The following is a 17,756-nucleotide window of genomic DNA, read 5'->3' as shown; positions in this document are numbered from 1 at the left end:
AGTTCCTTCAATTGCGGACGTAAGTCGAGGTCCTTCACTGGCATATTGTATGTTCAATGAACTTGTACCATTAGTTTTGAATTATAATGAACCTAATTTCAAATTGTAGGATGCACATGGATATGCTTAGACGATCATGCAATAGGGGGCGAACAGCAAAGAATCAGTTGAAAACCTAACATTATGAGCTGTTCTGCGAGTGGTACCGTAACTACGTAAGAATAGTGTGATGTTTAACAAAAGAATTGTTGGAGTATATTTGCATGCTATTTTTCAAATCAACTAAAGCAACTAACCTTGCGTTTTCATTGTACGTAATATATTCACAAGTCGATCGATTGGACGATCGATCCAGGAAGGAACTTGGTGACAAATTGGTAATTGTAGAGGGCCAAGGGAATCAGCAATCAGATACAATAGATATGTGGTTAACGCCAAACTGTTTCGCACTATTGCATATAATGCCGGAAAGAGGACTCAAAACAGCAGGGTGTGTATACCGACTCTTGATGGTGAAACGTACTACGGGAAGTTAACGGAAGTATTTGAGATTGAGTACTATGACAGGACTAAGGACGTTATGTTCAGATGTAATTGGGCGGACAACACGAGGGACAAGAGGTACAAGGTGGACGAATATGGCATAATACTTGTCAATTTCAAAAACCTTGTCCACACGGGAGAGCTGATTATTGATGAGCGGTATGTGCTAACTTTACAAGTTGACCAAGTATTTTACGTACAAGATGATAGGGACCCAGATTGGGCTTGCGCTGTAAGGACTAAACCTAGAAATGTATACGACGTTAGTCAGGGTGAAGGGCCTCACGATGTATATGCTAACGACCATGAGTATGAGCCGCTCCTATCAACGAGAAATATTAATTACGATCCGCAGGATCATATCGAATACGTCAGACCCGACTTAGATCCAACCCAAGCGTATGTGATTGAATAAAAGTTGAATATATATATTGATTGGTAGATGTTCATTACATACACATTACATCAACACACTTAATTAAGCTGTGCATTGGGTAAAATCTGGTATATATCTTATTTTTAATATGTGAGTCATGTACACATAAGGTAGTGAATATTTCATACATTGTATACGTAATTAATAGCATGCGTGCTATTTTTTGCATGTTACCATGAGCGGTAGGGGGAAGACAAGAGCACGGAGGGGCTCGTCTTTAATGCGGCAGTCTATGTCGCATGAGTCTCCATCATACGACCTTGATGACAATGAGCAACAAGACGTTGCTTAGCTTATGGGGCTACAGGACGGGTATTGACCAGTATTTCCAGGTGATAAGGAAGGGGAGATCCCTCTCCTTAATCCACACGGTCGGGCAAGCATGGCCCAGATGGGGTATTAGCCCGATTCGTATCCGTATAGCGAGTTAGGACAGAGTTCTCAGGGCCATGTGGAGCGGCTATTCAGCCAGCATAGCATAGGTACGGACGAAAGTTTTTTTGAAAGATTGAAAGTTTTGAAAGTTTCTAATTATATTGGTGCGATATCAATTATATTTAACTACAACTACAACTTCATAAAATTCTAAACATTCTAAAAAAATACAAAGCAGGTGCCGAGGACAGTAGAAAGACATGACTGGTGGGATAGGTGCCACGGATGACCTGTAGCCCACCGACCCTACTCCCGCCGACCGGTCAGGCCCTCGACAGGTCTGGACGATAAGTAAGTGTATTTGCTCAAATGTCATCCATATAAGTCTTAATTACTTGTAGTTAGTATTCAATTCTAAAAAACTTACATCGGTAATTTTTAATTTGTTAGGTACAAATCAAGATGGAAACACCGTTATTGAGGTGGTCACCATTCGTGACTCGCATAGGTTGCTGGGGGCCCCCGCCGGCAAAATGATCATACTTGAGTTTAATGCTTCATGGCAGCCCGTCAGCTTTAGCGCCGCGAGGTTTAGACGAATGGCCGAACACGTCATTAGGAGCGTCAATTATGTCCGAATACCGGACGACTAGACGAAGGTACCATTGCGTACCAAGGAGGATATATGGGACGCCTTGATGGTATGTGTTATGTCAAACAATCCTAATGTATGTATATATACGATCTAAGTTGTACATATATATGTGTGTTTATATCTATATACATATACACATATATTTTAGGTTTTTTTAATTTATCAATTTTGAACTTGTGCAGGTAGATTTTTTCATCCTGCCCGAGTGCAACTTGGAAGCCATAAAGAATGACGTATTCCGAGATATGGACACCAAGCTGAGGACTTAGAGACACGAACTAAAAAAATATATTGCCATTACAACGGATGATACTCCCGCCACCGTACGGGTGAGAGTGGGGCAAGATAGGCTCTCGGAGTACAACGCCGTCGACTTAGAGATATTGTTGGAGAGATGATGTAGCAAGAAGAACAAGGTAGGTCATGAGTTATACTATAATTTTGTGCAGTGTCAGTAATTGTAATTGTGTTAGTATTAACATATTAAGAATATTAATTGTGTAGGATTATGCGGCGTATATGAAGAGCTTGCGAGCATTGAATAATACGTCCCATTGCATTGGGTCAAAGAGCTACGCGAGGGTGACACATGAGGAGGTCAGTGTGTAATTTACCCTATACTTATAGATGTAAACATTTTATCTATAGATATATTTAAACATATCTGTATGTTCTATTTTTTTCGTCAGGCCATACGTCTGGGCACCCCTCCTACTCATGCACAGAATTACATCCACACCTACAAGATGAAAGATAGTGCATATCCGAATGACATAGTGAAGGAGAGATGTGTATACTACTCACCTTTCATATGTTTTGCTTATTATATATATGATAATTTATTTGTCATTAACTATTATATGACCCACTGACCCAATAATTAATGTAACATACAGGAGAGGATGGAGGAGCTTATACCCACTGACCCTGCAGCATCGTCTTGCATGACAGAGGGGACGGTCAGGTGGGCGTCGAGCGACGCGTACGCCCAGGCACTTGGAAATAAGCCTGAGTACGCTGGTAAGGTTCGGCAGGCTGGACCAAATATTCTGCCTATGCGGGGCTACATACACTCATACTATACACCGTCACAGGCACAGTCACAAAACACCGGGCACTCCATGATCTCACAAGAAACACTTGACAGAGCGTTTGAGGCAGAAAGGGCAAAGCACAAGGAAGAGATAGATGCCTTGTTGACCGAGAATAATGCACGGGTAGCTTAGCAAGTGGCAGAGTAGATGGCGGCGAGCAATGCGTGGTTGGCTCAACAGGAGGCTCAAATGACGGCATTGTTTGACACCCGTTTTCGCCAGCTCGAGGAAAAGATGTGGTCGAGCTCTGTGCCAGACAGAGCTTCCCCACCCTTTGCGATTGTACTATCGTCAGTCGATAGTGGATCAGGTAATGACATTTTTTAACAATCAAGGTTGTTTTAGAACTGTCCCTATATATATGTGCTCTTCAAAATTAAGAGTTTGAAGATGTTGTAGTCATTCTCATTAATGATGTTGTAAATCTTGTTGAATTTGGTTTATATATCATGGTTGGTTTGGTGGTGGATGTGGGTTAGAGCTTTGCATTTGAAGTGTTTGGTATTATTAGATGGACCACTATGGTCCTTGTAGAATATTGTTTGGTGCATTTGATTTGATCACGAAAATATGTTGGGGGTGTAGATATAAATTTAAATTTGTTGAGTATGATGTCCTTTGTTTACATAGTGAAGTTACTCAATGATTGTTTGTTTTATCAGTTGCAGCTAGTGGATTTCGTTTGTTTTATCATTTGCAGGTAGTGGACATCATGGAGAGGATCCTATCGATGATCAGCATTGAACGTTTAGTTGGCCATTCGCACTTGTTGTATATAAGTTATTTTGTTGATGTAATTGTATTTGTGATAGTTTTCTTGATGTACGTAGTTAGATATATTTCATCTAACAAAGATAGTTTTATTGGTGTATATTACGTTATTTATGGTTGGTGTATAGTTTTTGTGGTTGGCCATTCGCACTTGGTATATATGTCATTATTTGTGTCTTGAAGCTAGTTTTGGTTGATAGTCTATGATCGACGTTAATGGATATGAATTATGTTATTTGCATGGATCGATGGATAAATTGTATATCAGGTTAATTGTAATCCAAAATTTGGGTACAACCCCGAAAAAATTCAAAAAATATATAGGGGAAAAATTGTAAAAATCACCAAATTTTCTAACGTGTCGTGTTTAGACACATCAGAAAAAAAATTTTGACGTGCCAGAAAGTGACACGTCAAAAAAATTTTATGACTTGCCAATTTTGACACGTCAGAAAATTCTGACGTGTTACATCTGACACGTCAGAAATTTTCCGTTTCTGACACCCAAAATTTTAACGCCGGACACACGTCAAAAACGCCTCATCAGGAAAAAATTTTGATGTGTCAAACCACCTGACACGTCAAAAAACCCATGTCAACAAAAAATTTGTTTTTTTGTAGTGAATAATCTGTTAGAGTTGGTAATAAAAAATTAGTAGTTAAAATAGAGTGATATTTTTTAATACCTCTTATTGCCTAAAAAACTAAAAATATTGAAAGTTGAATTTTAAATGAATAGCATAAGAGGCAATTTTTTGGTCATTGCCAAACATAGCCATATATCTAATGAAGGGACTACTACATTGGGCACGTGCTTCATATATATATATATATAAAGATTACAACATCACACCCTTGCAATTACATCAAGACTTTGTTTTAAAAAGTAAAAAAAAAAATACGTGTCAACTTTTGTTTGGCACGACTTTTTAAGTACTAAAAGTACTTTTTAAACTCTTTAACACAATTACAAACATATCTTTAATAAAAAAATCCCGCATTTCAGGATGTAGTCGACAAGGTATTCCAACTCCTCATAGTCATTGACGCAGTTATCGCCGTTCTTATCTGCATAATGGAACCCTACCTCAGGGCATAACCCATGCCAAAATGCTTCAAGTTCTACGAAGGTTGCCTTCACCTCATCCTTGGAAAGTTTGCCATCGTTGTTTGTGTGCTTACTCCTGAAAATTTTCTTTAACTGCTCTCTGTTGAAGGGAACCCCAGAACTGTTTGATTCGTACAGCCTGTACGAGCTCGACAAAGGTAAGACAAGGCATTTCGCTCTATGGTGATCGCTTGCTCTATGGTGAGCTTTAAAACGCAACATTCATATATATATATAGAAAGAGAGAGAGAGAGGATTGATAATATCTGCAAATTGTTCGATGGGTGTGGTAGGATTTTAACATTCTTTTGATTCAACTTTTTGGTCGGTAGTGGAACTACTTTTATACATGGATGCAGATTCCTGTCAAATGTTTCCGAAAAACTAGTTGATTTTAATCTGACATGTAAGCCATTTCGATAGTGGATAAGAAGGGAAATTCTACTTCTTTGTATAGAAACACATAATATGATAAATATAAAAGCGAAATAATAAAAATGAAAGGAAATAGAATAAGTTTTAATAGGTTACATATTTCATTGGTTTATAATTTAAGTACACTACTCTATTTACAGAGTTTTACATGTTATTTGAAATATTTCAAATACTAACATATCCTTTAAATCAAGGTTAACAAATATTATCTAAATTTCTTGATTTAGGGAATACAAAATTAATATTTATTCCAAATAATTTATATCCTTTAACACTTTGTATTGCCTTCTTTTCGATTTTCTTTATCCTTTATATTCTTAGATATTCGTTTACCCCGCCATGAATAGTTGGGAAATTTTTTGGTCCAAGGCTGATTTTGTGTAGCTTCTGGTTTATGTACAACGTTGTTTTTGCTGATTGTGTTTTGGGTTTTTCTTGGTTTGGTTGAGTGAGTGTTTTTGTGTTTGTAAGCTCTTTTTGTAGTTGGTTTCTATGGATGGTTCAGACTTCAGAGTGGTTGTTATCTCTAGGCATTTTCAATGGTGCTTTCTTCGTCTTTGTAGCATAGCAATGGAAAAATGCTACACATCCTTAAATTTCCACACCCTCCCTCGCATGGTATTAAAAAGTGAAAATTAATTACAAGGTTGATAATTTTTAGTTCTTGATTTGGGGAAGAGAAAGAGATAGAAATTTTCTCCAAAAAGAAAAAGTAGGACCTAGCATTTACACAAATCGTGCAAAATAACTGAGAAATGCCATATGCAATCTATCGTACGAGAAGAGGGATTTGGAAGAGTCCCTTTGGGCAAAACGGAGTGGCCGGCCACCCTAAGGGGCTCAAGCCACCATCTTTCTTTTTTTTCTTCTTTTGGTTTTGGTTTTTTTTTTTTTTCTTTTTTTTTTTTTTTTATAATTCCTAAGTATTTCAATTTTTTTAATTAACGAGGCATGCATTTGTACGTGTTTGCACAGAACTACCATCTCTACTTTTAGCCATTAACTAAGTAACATCATATAGTAGATGAAATTGAAATACACGAGTAATAGCATCTAACCTTTTTGATTCTAATTAAGGTTTATTTATTTCAATGTAAAAATATTTTAAATATTTGGTTGTGTTTGGAAAATTTGCCGGACCTACTACATTAATCACACTTGCAGCTGTCACATGTGATGGATGGCGTAAGTGTGCATTTTTTTTTTTTTTTTTTCATCTTAAGAACAATAATAAAAAACAAAAAACAAAAAAAAAAAGAAGAGGAAAACCAGCTCATTGCTATTCTTGAGCGAATATCTTCTCTGAATCTCTATGCAGGTATTTGTTCGTCTCATACTCTTGTGATCTCTTCTTCTTTGTGTTCATCATCTAAGTTAAATTGTCTTATTAATTAATCCAAGAACACTCATTATAATTAGCAAAATAAATACAATATTTCAATTTGAAGTAGGTCCAAAGTAGGTCCGTTACTACCTCCATTCCAGCACCTCCAATGATCCTCCGCCCTAAGCTACACCCCCTAATTTTTATGTTCTTCCACAGTGCTGAATCTCGTTGGGCGTGGGACTGGGCAGCCTTGATCTCCATGAACAATGCACCCACAGCTGAAGCAGAATAAGGGTAGTTTTTCATATTTGAACATCACCCACGAGGATTTCCAACCCAGGTCCAATGCTCTTCCACAATCTAATGGTTTTGTGATATCAATTGACACCCTAATTTAGAGACATCTCCGCCATCCGGCTCCATCACCTGCCACATTCACCCCAACCCCTTTAGTCATACACACTAGGGGCATATCATGTACGTGGACCCAAAATGGCGACATAGAAAACTTCGTCTGTGATGGAGGAGTATTCCCATACAATTCATTGATCACCAAGATCTGTCGATCAAATGACCGAGGTCTTCCCTCCAAAACCCTCCTTCTCTCCTCATCCTCCTCAAATTCAAAAATCCATAAATTGTCCTTCACTTCTTTAAAGATTACCCCTCACCTTGTACGCCATAGCCTCAACAAAACTTGTTTGAAGGCTTCTTTATTTGCTCGCTTCCCTGACCAAATTTTCCCCACTAGACACCTTGTTCCTTTCTCTCTTGCCTCCCCAATCTCACATTTGAAATATTTTGATACCAGATGATAAGTGTCAAATATTGCATATTTGGATCCCTTTCTTTACATTAGTTAATCCTTTAGCTGTGTCATTATTTAATATTTTGTGTTAGTTTTGTGTTTTTAATGTTTTGTAGGTCATTAAAGAAAAACTACAACTTTAAAGAGAAAAATGCAAAGTTTGAAAGAAAGCATACTTTGAGAAGACCTAGATGATGTGGTTAAGTCTAACCAAATCCAACAAAAGGTTAAATCGGATTAAAGATCAGATTGGATTAAAGTTCAAATTGGATAAAATTTCGAATTGGATTCAAATTCAGATTCTGCACATGTCTCAGTATTTTGATCATAGCTTTTTGTTCAAATATCAGATTGAAGTGATTCAAGCAGCATGGGAAAGCCAACTCAAAGTACTACAGTTCATTGTGAAATAGGATTTTCCTAATTCGGATGTTTACTATGCCAAAATCGCCCTGCAATTAAAAGACATAAATCTGGACGAATCCTATTCCGATTTCAGACTTCTATTTTGACTGAGAGACAGACTTTCAAATTATCTAGGTTTAATAGGGCTTTTAGGACTTTCCTAAGCCTATAAATAGACCTATTTGCATTCAAAAAAAAAAATACAATCCCAGAGAGCAAAATTCTACAGTTTTTCTCTTTTTAGTTTAGGTTTTCTTTAGATTTTTATGTGGAGCTAAATTCCCAACTAAGGTTGGGGATGAAGCCTCACGGATGAAGAACGTCAATACTTTCATGTAAGTCTTTATTTATCTAATTTTATTGGGTTTAATATTTCAATTGTTTTACTTATTTTCAATGTGTGGAGTGATTCTTGGATATATTTTGTGATTCAAGGATACACTTGATGATTTAAGATAATTTCATATAATTGATTGCTTGATTTTATTTGCTTAAATAATTGGATATCTTTTGTAATTTTCGGATACATCTGAGGATTTAATTAATATTGGATTCCTTTTGTGATTTGTGCAATGAATGGATACATGAGATGATTTTGATTAGCTGTTTAAGCATAGTAAAACATATCTAAGATTTTAATTGTGAGAACTTCAGATAAATATTGATAAACATGGAGTATGTTGTTATGATTCGGTGAGTGTGGATTCTCAAACCTCAGTCTTTATCTTTTGTTTTATTTTATTTAGTTTATATTTATCCTTTAATTTTCAAAACTCAAAATTCAAACTTTTTTTTGGAACTAGGTTAGGATAAAATTAGTTTAGTTATAATTTGTTCTTTAAAAACACAATTCCTTGTAGGTTTGATCTCGCACTTGCAAAACATTATATTGCAAACGATTCGTACACTTGCGAGTATTAAAATTTGCACAACACCAGACTTCTCTCCCTCATTAAGGATAATATTCCCACATAACTCCTCTAAGTCTTCCACCATACACACAATTCTATCAAGTTTCCCTCAAACAAAACCTCATTCTCAATAAAACCGATAGGAGACGACTCCCTCACACCTAGTAGTCCTCAGAAAGAAACCCTACAAAGGATGCGATTTTCTTTGGAAGTAAAATAAGGCAAAACTTTATTTGATTAATAAGCATAAATTGAACATAAATACTTTCGAAACACCAAAGAAATATGTGAGGATTGATTTGATTGTGTTAAATGTTTAGTGAAAGATTTTGTTTTAATTTGTATTCATAAAAAAATATTTTGCTTAGTTTGCTTTGTATTTTTTTTAGAATGTCTAGAATTATATGAACTTTTATTTGCATTGAAATATAATAGGTATTCAAACAGGACGGTGATAACTGCCCTGTCAACTGTTAACCGCTTATAACTACTAACGGTTAACCGCTAACCACTTTGGTAAGTGGTTAGCGGTTAATATAATAGGTATTCAAACGGGGCGGTTATAATTGCCCTGCCAACTGCTAACCGCTTATAACTGTTAACTGTTAACCGCCAGCCACTTTGGCAAGCGGTTATTAAAAACCGCTAACCGCCTAGGGCGGTTGCGGTTAGCGGTTTTAAAGGTAGGAAAAAGCGGTTAATAACCGCTTACCCTTATATATAATAATATAAATATATATATTATATTTTATATTAATACTAATTATAATATAACATTCAAAACGGCATCGTTTTGGAGTAAAGCTTTAGCCCAAAATGTTTAAAATAAGCCTAAAAAATAGATCAATTAAAGGCCTAAAACACTTAAAAAGCTCAAAAGCCCATATAAAAAAAAAAAAAAAATGGTTACAAAACTGCCGGTTATTGGATTGAATAACCACTAACCGCCTACGCGGTTGCAGTTATTAAAAAACGATAATCGCCCAAGGCGGTTGAGGTTAGCGGTTATAGCCAATAACCGCCGGTTATAACTGCTTGAACACCCCTTAATAATAGGTATCACACCAATCATATATATGTAAGCCGAAACCCCTTCTAGAAGTGCCGTAAAATTGCGAGTGAACCCATTTTTTTTAAAGGGTAAACTGGATTTTTAAAGCATAATTTTTTAAAAGGCTTTTTAAGAGTGAACCGATTTTCTAAGAAAAAACCGGTCATTAATTAGAGTTATTAATTGCATTAATTATATTTCAAGAGTTTTCCATATATAAATTAAGTATTATTAATGTCTGAATCAAATAAGGAAACAAATAATATAAATCAAATTATTATGTATAAATAATTTGATACGTTTAGGATTCTCAAAAAAATAAAAAACTATATATATAAAATAAAAAACTAGTCATTTATTGCATTAATTATATTTCAATATAATTAAATGCGTTAATTATATTTCAATATAATCCACATGTCATTAATTATAATGTAATCCATGTATTATTATTGCTAATTTTTTTCTTTATACTATTCATTTTAAATCATATATACTTATAGGAATAAAGATTTAATTTTTTTTTTTTTTAATTTAAAGAGGTGAAATATATTTGTATACGTCTTTTTAACCAATAATGAAAAAGGATGTGCCTAAATTTTAAAATTAAATTATAATGAAAAATTCTGCGCATAACACGGGTTATAATAATATTAAAAACTAGTGATTTGATAATCAAAATCTACTATTGTTTCTTCTTGCTATTATTTTCATTTTAAACTACTCATATGAGAACAAATTTTGTAACATTTTTTAATTTATATGGAATAAATTAAAATTAAGTGTCGTATTTTTTTAATTCGTTTGAATGGTTTTATGGAATTTATTTTTTCATTTGTATGATTTACTTGAATATTTTTTGAAATTTTTTGCTTTTGAATAAGAGATAAATTTATTTGATTGTTGTCTAGAAAAGAAATAGAAATGCTTTCTTTGACCAAAAAAAAAAAGGCTTTCAAAACACGAAAGAGATAATTAAGTATTAAACATGAAGTGAAATGATTTATTTGGTTGCATTAAATATTGAGTGAAATATTATATTTATTTTGTTTTTTTTTTTTTTTTAAGATTTGTTATTTTGCTGTGTATTATTTTTTAGATGTTCAGAATTATGAGTTTTATTTGTATTGAAATAATAGGTATGACAAAAATATCATTACAAATTTCTTCTAATTTTCTATTAATGTTTTAATAATCAGAATTCAAATTTTCTTGCTATTTTTTTTTCTTTATACACAATTTCATTATAAATTACAGATATGAGAACAAATATTTTAACTTTAATTTTTATGGATTAAAATAAAATAAATTGTCTTATGATAGTAATTATTATTATTATTATTATTATTATTTGTGGTTTATACATTCATGCAATGTTTTGTATAACTTTGTGTCACTTACTCACTATGTTTAGTAATATATATATTGGTGTATAACTTTAAATGTTTTCTTTTATTTAAATATCTAATATATATTTTTATACGTCTTTTTTAACATACAATGAAAAGTACAATAGAGATGAATTTAAATTTTAAAATTAAATTATGATGAAAAATCTTGCACATAGTATGGGTTATGAGCTAGTGTACTGTGTATATAATAGTGCAATATATATACCCAATAATCAATAATAAAATCAAAGAATAAATAATATTATTTAAATATAATTAAAACCTCATCCAAACAATTTGCCACAAAAGCAAAAGCCCTCGTCTCTCTATATTCCAGTGGAAACAAAAGCCCTCGCTTCTCTACTTTTCTTGAACAGTCGTCTTTCTCAAACGGCAAACCGTTCGTCTTTCTCAGACTGCAACTCGTCCGTCATCCAACCAGGTATCTCTCTCCATCTCTTCTATGTCTCATCTCTCTATTTCTGTGATTAGGTTTTTCTTGGTAATGTGAGTCCCGTCGAGGGGGAATTGGATGATGAGACAGAGGGTGTCGAGGAGGTAGTCCAGAAATTGGGGCTCCTAGGAGATGAACAGCGCATGTCACGTGAAGGAATGAGAAGCTGCTACGAAGAGTTGAGAAGCTGGACGTGTATGACAGTTAATTCTATTAGGAAGCATTGCTGCACGTGTATAATGGAAGTTGTTATAGTAGTTGATGGTAGTTAGTTGTAAACAGTTGTAAGCCTAATTGCCTTAACTGTTAAGTCTATATAAGGATGGTTAAGTACAAGAAGGGGTATCTTTGAAGAAGTGTACAAGCATTGTTTGGGGATTAGCTATCTCAAATTGGCCAAGTTGTTTAATAAGAAGAAGTCGTCCATTTTACTCTCAAAGTCTCTTACTTTCACTCTTTCTCTTTCATTTCCCTTTCTAAATCTGGTTTGGCAGTAACTTTCCTGTTACAAGTGGTATCAAGAGCCATTTGTTTTCTTTTCATGAAAACTAGATCAATGGGGCAAAATTCTGATTTGGTGCAGTTCAGGAAGGAGTTTAAGCAGTTGTAGGACAATTTTGAAGGGAGGAATGCAAGACAGGATAGTTTTGAGAAGAAGCAGGCTGATCAGTTTGCTTTCATAAGTGCAAGGCCGGATCGTTTGGAGGTGAAGTTGGATGAGAGCTTTGATCAATTGTTGAGTTCCATTAAAGAATTGCGAAAGGGAACAGAATAGAAAGATAAAAGTGTATCTTTTAATTCTATGGAGGCCAATTTTAGTTCAACTTCTAAAGGAGGAAGGTATGCAGGAGATAGTGGAGGTTTTCATGCAGGAGATGGATTCTACACTAAGTCCATTCGGTTGGAGTTTCCAAAATTCAATGGGGAGGATCCATTGAATTGGTGTTACAAGGCTGAATAGTTCTTTGATCACTATTCTACACCAGAAACTCAAAAGCTGAAGATTTCTTCTTTTCATATGGAAGGTACAACTTTAATTTGGTTTCAAGAATTACATAAGTCGCATTCCTTTTCTACTTGGAATGAATTTGCTCAAGCATTACAAACTAGATTTGGTATGGGGTCTTATGATGATCCAATGGAAACTTTGTCTAAGTTGAAGCAAGGGGGATTTTTGGAGGAATATAAAAAACAGTTTGAAGTGTTAGCCACTAGGGTGGTTGATTTGCCTGAAGCACATAACTTGAGTTGCTTTATGGGGGGTTAAAAGATGAAATTAGATTGGCAGTAAAGATGTTCGAACCTAAGACTTTGGTGGATGCTTATTCTTTAGCCAAAATCCAAGAGGATTATATGTTCAATTTCAGAAAGAGTACTAAACCCTAATGGAATGTCCTTCCTTATAATAATGGAGCCAAGAATTTTGGGGTTGAGAATAAGACTACTGGTTTGTGGGTGGGGGGGGGGGGGGGGGGGGAAGTCAATCTCTTTGCTCAACAAAAGAATGTGGAGAATGTTGCTAATGGTAATAATCAGATTAAGACTAATCCTCTTGTTTACAGTAAGGCAGTGTTACCAGTGTAGAAAATCTCTAATGCTAAAATGATGGAAAGAATGAAAAAAAGGAATATGTTACACCTATGATGCTAAGTGGAGCCGTGGCCATGTGTGTGCTTCACCAAGATTATTCTTGATTGAGGAGGTGGAAGAGAAGGTGGACAAGCTGCAAGAGGGGGAAGAGGAACCAGACCCAGGTGATTTTTTTTTAGAAGAATTTCTTGAAATTTCTTTGCATGCCATTATTGAAAATCCTACTCCTAAGACTATGAGGATTGTAGGTATGATAAAGAATCAGAAAGTAATAATTTTGATCGATTCTGGAAGCACACATAACTTTTTTGATCAAGAAAAGGTTAAAGGAATAGGAATTCAACCTGTGGTTAATGAATCTATCAAAGTGAAGGTCACTAATGGAGATGAGATTGTGAGTCCTAGTAAATGTAAGAACACAAAGGTTAAGTTGCAAGGTTATACTTTTGTTATTGATCTTTATGTTTTACCTCTGGCTGGTTGTGATATGGTACTTGGTATTTAGTGGTTGAGGACTTTAGAGCCTATATTGTGGGATTTTCTTAATCTTACTATGCAATTTGTGTATGAGGAAAGAACCTGTTTATTGGAAGGGTTGGCTGCTAATCTAAATTTTAGTATAGAAGATGATGAATCTTTTAAACTAAATAGGGGTGAGAACAAGGGTGTCTTGTTGTAGTTTCGAGATTAAACAGGAGCAGGGGAATGACTCTAGGAAGAATCAGAACATGGAAGTTGGTCCTATGGCTCAGTTATTGGAAGAATTTGCAGACATTTTTGCAGATCCTAAGGAGCTGCCTCCTAAAAGATCTTATGATCATGCAATTCATTTGAAGGAGGTGCACAGCCTGTTTCAGTGAGGCCTTACTGATACATTTTTTATCAAAAGGAGGAGATAGAGAAGATTGTGAAGGAGTTGCTGCAATCTGGAGTGATTAGATGCAGTCAGAGCTCTTTCTCTTCTCCAGTGTTACTTGTGAGGAAGGCAGGTGGCAGCTGGAGTATGTGTATGGATTATAGAGCCTTGAATCTGCAGGTAACTATCAAGGAAAAATTTCCTACACCAGTTGTAGATGAGTTGTTAGATGAATTGTGGGGAGCTAAATGGTTTTTTAAATTGGATTTGAAATCTGGTTATCATCAGATTAGGGTGGTTGATAAGGATATCCATAAGACTGCATTCCGCACTCATGAGGGTCACTATGAGTTTTTGGTGATGCCCTTTGGCCTTACTAATGCTCCATCTACTTTTCAAAGCCTTATGAATCATGTTTTTAAACCTTTTCTCAGAAAATTCATCTTAGTTTGTTTTGATGATATTCTGGTTTTTAGTAAGGATTTGGAAACTTATAAGCAGCACTTAAGAATCACTTTGAATTTGTTAAGGAAGAATCAGTTATATGCTAGAATGTCAAAGTGTAAGTTTTGTTATGAGGAAGTGGAGTATCTTGGTCATGTAATTTCTGCTTCAGGAGTTAAGGCTGACCATGAGAAGATTAAAGCTATGGTGGAGTGGCCCTTTCCTAAAACTCTTAAGTCTTTGAGAGGATTTTTGGGACTCACTAGTTACTATAGAAAATTTATTAATGGGTATAGATCTATTGCAGGCCCTTTGACAGCTATGTTGAAGAAAAATGCTTTTTCTTGTGAGGAATTAGCTGTTAAGGCATATAACAAACTCAAGGCTGCCATGACAGCAGCTCCAATTCTAGCACTTCCTAACTTTTCACAACCTTTTGTGATAGAATGTGATGCTAGTGGCATGGGGATTGGGGTAGTTTTAATGCAATCCAACAGGCCAATTGTATCCTTGAGTAAAGCCTTGAAAGGGAAAGTTGTCCATATGTCCACTTATGAGAAGGAATTGTTTGCTTTAGTGATAGCTATTCAAAAATGGAGGCCTTATTTGCTCGGGAAACCATTCATTGTTAAAACAGATGATCAAAGTCTGAAGTTTCTTTTAGAACAGAAGGTGGGCACCCCTTTTTAGCATAAATGGATCACTAAGTTGATTGATTATAACTTTACAGTGAAGTACAAGAAGGAAGTGGAGAATAGAGTGGTAGATGCCCTATTGAGAAGGGATGATTGGGAACCTGAGATAACATTATCTCTTCTATCCATACCTATTGTTAGTTGGATTAATAATTTAAGGCCTGAGTATGAAACTAATGTGCAGTTGAAGGCTTTAATGGGGCAATGGGGGAAAGGGGAGTTAGATCCAAAAAAGTTTCTCCTTAGGGATAATTTGCTGTTTTATAAGAGGAGGATTTACTTTGGGAGTTCTTAGGCCATAAGAGCACAAGTTTTGCATTTTGTGCATAGTGGCCCGATTGTAGGCCATTTAGGGTTTGAAAAAGCATTGCAAAGAGCCAAGAGGGATTTTTATTGGAACGGGATGACTACTGATCTCAAGAAGTTTATTATAGAATGTGAAGTTTGTCAGCAATCTAAGTATGAGAATATGTCTCTTGTTGGCTTGCTGCAACCTCTTCCCATTCCTAGCAAAGTGTGGATTGATGTGTCTATGAATTTTGTGGAAGGACTACCAATTTCTCAAGGGAAATCAATGGTCCTGGTGGTGGTAGACAGATTGTCTAAGTATGGCCATTTTATTGCTCTTTGCCATCCATATACAGCTATTAAAATAGCTCAAGTGTTTGTTCAATATGTCATGAAATTACATGGAATGCTTACTTCCATTGTTTCAGATCGAGACCCTATTTTCACTAGTGTCTTTTGGAGGGAGTTATTCAAGCTGTAAGGTACTACTTTGAAGTTTAGTACTAGTTATCATCCTCAACTTGATGGCCAAACTGAGATTGTTAATAAGTGTGTGGAGACTTATTTGAGGTGTTTTGTGCAAGAGAGGCCTAAGCAATGGTTGTCTTGGCTGCCATGGGCAGAGTATTGGTATAATACTACTTGGCATGCTTCTACTAAGATGACACCTTTGAAGCTGTTTATGGAATTCCCCCTCCACGGTTATTCACCTACATTCCGGGGACTACAAAGTTGAAGGTTGTAGATGAAGTTCTTCGATCTAGAGAACATATTATATCTTTGTTAAGAAGCAATCTGCAACAAGCTCAACAGAGGATGAAAAAGTATGCTGATTTGAGGAGATCAGAGAGAGAATTTGAGGTAGGGCAGATGGTTCATCTAAGGCTACAGCCCTATAGACAACAATCTGTGGTTATTAGAAGATCTTTGAAGTTATCTCCTAGGTTTTTTTGCCCATTTCAGATCATTCGTAGGGTAGGGAAGGTAGCCTATGAGTTAGATCTTCTAGTGGCAGCTCGGATTCATCCAATTTTTCATGTATCTCAGTTGAAGTTGAAGTTGGGTAGCAAGAATTTTCCTATTCCTAAACTACCTCCAGTGGATGTGCATGGGGTCCTTCAACCAGAACCCTTGAAAATTCTGGCTAAAAGGTGTAAGAAGCAAGGTAATCGTGCAATTACTGAAATTCTGGTTTAGTGGGTTGGTCAAACTGTTGATGATGCTTCTTTGGAGGACTTGTTTGCTTTACAGCATGCTTATCCTCACCTTGTGGGCAAGGTGCTTTAGCGAGGAAGGCTATGTCACATGAAGGAATGAGAAGCTGCTACAGAAGACTTGAGAAGCTGGAGGGAAAGGAAGCATGAGCATGATAGTTAATTCTGTTAGGAAGCATTGCTGCACGTGTATAATGGAAGCTGTTATAATAGTTGATGGTAATTAGTTGTAAGAGTTGTTACAATTAGTTGTATACAGTTGTAAGCCTAATTGCCTTAACTGTTAAGCTTATATAAGGCTGGTTAAGTACAAGAAATGGTATCTTTGGAGAAGTGTACAAGCATTGTATGGAGATTAGCCATCTCGAATTGGCCAAGTTGTTAAATAAGAAGTTGTCAATTTCACTCTCAAAGTCTCTTACTTTCACTCTTTCTCTTTCATTTCCCTTTCTAAATCTGGTTTGACAGTAACTTTCATGTTACAGCGCATCGCAGAATTCTTCGAGGAAGAAGAGGAGGTGGAGCTTGAGAGGGAAGCCCTTTTTGTGGATGGACGAGAGGGCAAGGTTGAGGAGGGAGGGGATCGGGTAGAGGGAGCTCCATTTTTGCTGCCGAAAACCTCTGTACTGGAAGTCGTCGATGAGCGTCTCCCAATCTTGCGGGGAGAGAGGCTTCAACGGCGGTGCCGTTGGTGGCAGCTTCTCTATAATGGCTAGTGCGTTTTGGGCTTTGGAGATGGCCAACCTAGGTTTTGAAGTAACTTTTTTTTTTTTATTTTTATATAAATTTAAATTAATTTAAATTAAATTATCCTTCTTTCTTGTTTTCTGGTTAGTACTAGAAGTATCTCAAGCCGTAGAAAGTCTCTTTTCATGCAAAAAAAAAAAAAAAAAAAAAAAAAGAGT

At 35.7% G+C, this 17,756-nt stretch overlaps 2 protein-coding genes across 2 annotated transcripts; both read left to right on the top strand.

Annotated features, from left to right (window-relative positions):
- The first annotated feature begins 3,250 nt into the window (after window positions 1-3,250).
- On the top strand, window positions 3,251-15,644 carry LOC148585831 (uncharacterized). The gene is made up of 9 exons (XM_088516778.1): window positions 3,251-3,413; window positions 4,967-5,140; window positions 11,688-11,752; window positions 11,803-12,028; window positions 13,390-13,518; window positions 13,603-13,844; window positions 14,050-14,193; window positions 14,244-15,300; window positions 15,385-15,644. The coding sequence occupies exons 1-9, from the start codon at window positions 3,251-3,253 to the stop codon at window positions 15,642-15,644; spliced, it is 2,460 nt and encodes an 819-aa protein (XP_088372904.1).
- Window positions 15,645-15,752: 108 nt separating this feature from the next.
- On the top strand, window positions 15,753-17,567 carry LOC148585830 (uncharacterized). Its single transcript, XM_088516777.1, has 4 exons — window positions 15,753-16,086; window positions 16,299-16,498; window positions 16,601-16,802; window positions 17,320-17,567. Exons 1-4 carry the CDS (start codon window positions 15,753-15,755, stop codon window positions 17,565-17,567), a joined length of 984 nt encoding a protein of 327 aa, XP_088372903.1.
- Window positions 17,568-17,756: the final 189 nt, after the last annotated feature.

Source organism: Corylus avellana, chromosome 5, assembly GCF_965113065.1.
Source record: "Corylus avellana chromosome 5, dhCorAvel1.hap1.2, whole genome shotgun sequence".
NCBI lineage: Eukaryota > Viridiplantae > Streptophyta > Magnoliopsida > Fagales > Betulaceae > Corylus > Corylus avellana.
Note: the sequence above shows the minus strand (reverse complement) of the source record. Positions and strands in the feature narration are given on the sequence as shown.